This window comes from Penaeus monodon, chromosome 41 (genome assembly GCF_015228065.2).
Source record: "Penaeus monodon isolate SGIC_2016 chromosome 41, NSTDA_Pmon_1, whole genome shotgun sequence".
NCBI classification, from domain to species: domain Eukaryota; kingdom Metazoa; phylum Arthropoda; class Malacostraca; order Decapoda; family Penaeidae; genus Penaeus; species Penaeus monodon.
The window spans coordinates 17,000,588-17,005,648 of record NC_051426.1 but is presented as its reverse complement, the minus strand read 5'-3'; the positions used below and the strand labels follow the sequence as shown (position 1 = coordinate 17,005,648).

Sequence of the window (5,061 nt, the reverse complement as noted above, 5' to 3'; positions counted from 1 at the left end):
TACTGATGACATCCATCTTCAGCGCTGGGATGGCATGCCATAGGCGACTTTAGTTTGCGGTGTACAAAGATGGCTTCACAAACAATTACTAGGTCTAGACCTGTTCAATCTTTTCTTGAATTTCGGAAAAAAGTATTTTCATTTTCAATGTCATTAATATGTTAATATTATAATCATCATAACGTAAACAGTACATGTTTCACAACCACCTACAAAAGGTTAACTCAATTAGGTTCAATTATTTAGCAGCTCTACATATATTTGGCAGGAACTTTTAAAATAAATTCATATTTTTTTCACTTTTTTTTTACTTATGGTTTGTAAACCATGGTTTGGTCATAGTATCTAGCAATTTCTGTAGCTTACAAATTATGTGGCCATGCTCATGTAAAAAAAAAATAAATAAATAAAAAATGAATAAAAAGGAAAAATAATAAAAGGCAAGTACTAAAGTTTTGTGGTTGAGAGCACACTGCCCACATGAAACCAGAGCCGAAAAAATGTAATCATCACCTTTATTGCAAATGATTAATAATAGTGAAATTCATAACCTAACTGTAAAGTACGTAAGTGCAGAGGTGTGTGCTATTCCCTCACAGCACACTCAAATATTATGTAAAAACTTTACAAGTATGGGATAGCCAGCAGAAGAAATAATTACAAAATGATGAATGAAATAAACTTAAGGAAATGTCAGGCACATTCAGTTTCTCTTGAGACCAAAAAACTGACAACTGACATGATCCTCGCCAGAACACACCACCAGTTTTCAGCAGCATAGTTACCATTCCTTTTACCTTTATTCTCCTCCAAGGGTTGCTAACTAGGCAGAAAATTGTCGTGCTGAAAAATGGTGATCTAGTCACAAAAACAGTGATAGTCAACTAATCACTCTGATAAAAAATATAATATACCCGAGAAGGGGGAGGGGAAAGGAGTGGAGTGGGGGTCAACCAAGTGTTCCACCTTTGCTCCCGTCACTGCCTGAGCGTCTTTAAATTCACCGAAAGATACGGTACATTGCATGCAGCAAACGTGTCACCAGCATTCTTTCCTTATGCCTTTGCGTTGTTTGAAGAGGAGACGGGCGTAAATGGTGCTCCCATTGTGGCTTATACCGCACTACACTCTTGACATGTAATACAAAATTACCGAGATGAACGCTTTTATTGAATTAACAACCACAATTTACATCTGCTTTGGTACATGTATTTTACTTTTGCACATTAAGGGACTTTTCACACCATGCCCAAACTCCACAAATCTAGCATGGGTATATTAGCCAATACCTGGTTTACCTGGTGGATGTATGATGCAAGTCCTCGGGTGTGGGAAAGAGAGTCATTTCTTTCTCTCTCGAAAGGTTTTGGGTAGGGGTTGGGCTCTCGACATACCACCACCAGTGCGCTCTTGTTCTGACTATACAAGCGATAGCAAAAGCCAGATGCTCCTGCTACTACGGCAACTGGACATTTGTACATGAACCTAACCAGCAGCTTCTCTAACTATCATCCCTCGCTGCTTTACTCGAGTCTTCTTTGGGCCCTAAAGTTTATACAAGAACAATGGTAAATGCTTATATGCGGTTAAATACCATGGCTATTTACACACTGAAATATATATATATAATACAAGTCAAACTTATCTTCCAAGATATAAACTGAAGTTGAACAAATTTTCCGATAATCACAGTTGCAAGCCAATTCTTTTCTAGAAAATTTGGAACCAATAGACAAACCTTTTAGCATTAATACTGCTGATAAAACCTATTTCGGATAAAACAAAGTTTGACTTTGCCCTAAAAAATACAGTAATTAATAATTATAAATGAATAAAACAAAAATGAAGGTTCAAAATAGAAAAATAACTTTACTGAGGGAACCTGGGCCAATGTACCAATAAATATAACTATCATGGATAATCTAGCAACTGAAATTCCATAAAATTATTTCATTAACAGATTTATGTCCTGGGTTGCAATGTCTAATTACCCTTGTTCATCCAGGATTAAAATATGTTAATTATAAATAACCCAGTTAAATCAATATTTCTTTCTTTTTGAAGTCACATCCCCTGATAGCAATCCACAAAACTTAAGGCAAGGATGAACAAAGGCCAACCTCAGACTTGCCAACACCAAGACAGTGACACCAACACTAGTTTTTATTTCTTCTTGTTTTTCTGATTGGCTGCTCCTCGCGGCGGCGTTACGGGTCGCCCTGTGTTCAATCCTCCATAGGGGAACTTCTTTTTATCTGCTGGCTGTAAACAGAAGAGGCAAGACTGTTAATACGGTTTAATTTAAATATACCGTTAGTCAAATTTAAGGAATAGTGTCTTTATTCATATAAATAATGTGAATCTCAAAATCTAATCAATACTGTACCTTAAGTATCTGGAAGGAACACATAAGCGTCTCATCTACAGACATCATTGCACCTGCATTGTCAAATTCCCCACAGTAGTTGGGTGCTGAGAATAATGTTACTAGTTGTCGCTTGGCAAAGAACTCGTAACCATCTTCAACAACCTGGAAGCAAATTTCTTTGTTTTATGCACGACTTGCGTAAAATTAACAAAATTGCACTCGAACATCTCAGTGGTTTGCCTGTAAATCAACATCAAGAATTACCTGATGAGCTCGACAGATGAGGTCAAAGTCATGCTTGTGGAGGAACTTAGCAACTACTTCTGCCCCAAAAGTGAAGGATACACCTCTATCATTTTCTCCCAGCCCATTGTGTCCTGGGAAAAGAAAGTTCTAAATTAAATAATGTAAATCATAAGTTATCAAAACGATAACAATTTCCTGCGTACAGATTTTTCATAAGAAATATAAAGGAATTGAATATTTTGCCATTTAAATCAAATAATCATACCATCAGTTTTCCCAGTTGAAAAAGTGATATTCAAAACAATGAAAATTTGACATTTTTACTTATTGAAACAAACTAGGTTCAGTTTTTAAAAAGAACGGGTGTGGCGGGCGCACCTTGTCTGGATCTGACCACAAAAGATCGCACAATAAGCCCTGGTCTGGCACGTCGGTAGGCCTCATAATGCGACGGATCTGTTCCATGCTCTGGAGGTCGGGGCTCAAGCCTCCATGGCAGCAGAAGATCTTTTCATCCACAATGGCCGCGACAGGTAAGCAATTGAAACAGTCTGTGAAGGTCTTCCACAGTTTGATGTTATACCGCCGCTTGCCTGAAAGGTACAGGTTTCAAAAATTGGATACAGCGCTTTCTTTGGGAAAGGGGGGTACCATAAATTTTTCCCACACAAAGACAGCAAGAGAACTTAGACTTACATTCGTCGTAGAAACCATAGATTCTGTTGATGGATGCACACTCATGGTTGCCTCTGAGAAGGAAGAAATTTTCTGGATATTTGATCTTGTAGGCCAAGAGGAGACATATGGTTTCCCAAAGGCTTTTTACCACCCTCGACCCTTTAAACTCCCCCCAAAAAAAATAGGGGGGGGCTCTGGGGGGGGAAACCGGGCCCATTCAAAAAAGCGGGAAACAAAACGTAATACTGCCCTTTTGGGTTTCCCCCCGGGAATGGAAAGGAAATTGAAATTTTTTTTTAGTTTGTTTAAATTTCTTTTACAAGTATTGTTTACAGTGTTAATTTCTAATAATGTAAAACAGGGGCCCTTACCTATAAAGATTAGATTCATGTGTAATTAAATTGAAGATCTTTTAAAAACAATGATAAAATCAGTAAATTATTTTTAAAAATGTCAAGGTATAAGAATCACGTGACGACAGGAGGTAGCGAGGTCCCTCAATAAAAAAAATCTATGAAGCGCCAACGCAGCCAGGGCCGGGCAGGGGGATCCCCGGGTAATGGCGTACGTGACGGGAAGTGGCCCAAGGGATGGGCGTGCGGGGCCGAATTTCCCTTTCCCCTACATAACCGACCTTGGTGAAGGGAGGGTGGGAGAGGGCGAGGGGACTGGAGCGAGCGGTGGGGTTTGCGTTCGTGTATTGATCCTCTGCCCCAAACCCCATCCTCCCTTTCTTCTTCACGGCCAAGGTCAACGAGGGATACGGCAGAAATTAAAAGGTTTGTTCAAGGGGAGTCAAGACTTGCACAATAAACGGGAAAATACGAAAGCTAACTTAGTTTGTAGTCGTATGACGCTGTACACCTGCGAAAAATGTACAGCCTTTTCGCTTCCCTTTCTACTCATGGGTAAGGAGATCGATCCCGTCCCTCGTCCCTCCCGCATCGACTGCGTATGGAAATCACGTCTCCATCTGTAATGTTCATTCCTAAGAGAGAGAAAAAGGTCTTCCTTTTATCACTCGCGCACTTCCTCGATTAATGAACACTTTTCCTACCTGAGCAGTGACTGGCAAATCTATCGGCTAGTCCTCAAAGCAATGCCTGCCAACACATGATAGTGAAATTCATCGATAGCTCACGTGACTGCTATACATTATTGTCTATATACATACACACACACACAATAATATATGTATGTATGTATGTATGTATATATGTATATATATATATATATATTATAAATATACATATATATATATATATATATATATATATATATATATACATATATATACACACACATATATATATATATATTTTGTGTTTATGTATATATAATATATAATATATATATATATATATATATATATATTATATATGTGTGTGTATATTGATATATATATATATATATATATTAAAATATATAATATATATTATAATAATATATATATTATATAATATGTGGTATATTATTATATATATTTTATATATTATATATAAAATATATATATATTAAATTTTATTTTGGATATATGTTATATATATATATATTATTTAATATATATTTTATAGTATGTGTGTGTATTATGTATTTATATATATATATTATATATTTATATATATATATATATATGGTGTTATATATGTATATATATATATATATCTATATATATATATAATATATATATTTTTGTGTATATATGTATATATAATATATATATATTGTATATATTATATATATATATATATATATTATTATTATATTAT

At 35.8% G+C, this 5,061-nt stretch overlaps 1 protein-coding gene across 1 annotated transcript in view; it reads right to left on the bottom strand.

Moving 5' to 3' along the window:
* Nucleotides 1-1,147: 1,147 nt before the first annotated feature.
* Nucleotides 1,148-5,061, bottom strand: part of LOC119598747 (serine/threonine-protein phosphatase alpha-2 isoform-like) — a gene marked incomplete in the record, with an annotated part of 38,998 nt that continues 35,084 nt past the window's right edge. Inside the window, 6 exon segments of the mRNA XM_037948539.1 lie at nucleotides 1,148-2,262; nucleotides 2,387-2,530; nucleotides 2,633-2,727; nucleotides 2,730-2,745; nucleotides 2,993-3,207; nucleotides 3,311-3,424. Of these exon segments, the coding sequence (XP_037804467.1) occupies nucleotides 2,164-2,262; nucleotides 2,387-2,530; nucleotides 2,633-2,727; nucleotides 2,730-2,745; nucleotides 2,993-3,207; nucleotides 3,311-3,424 (683 nt within the window).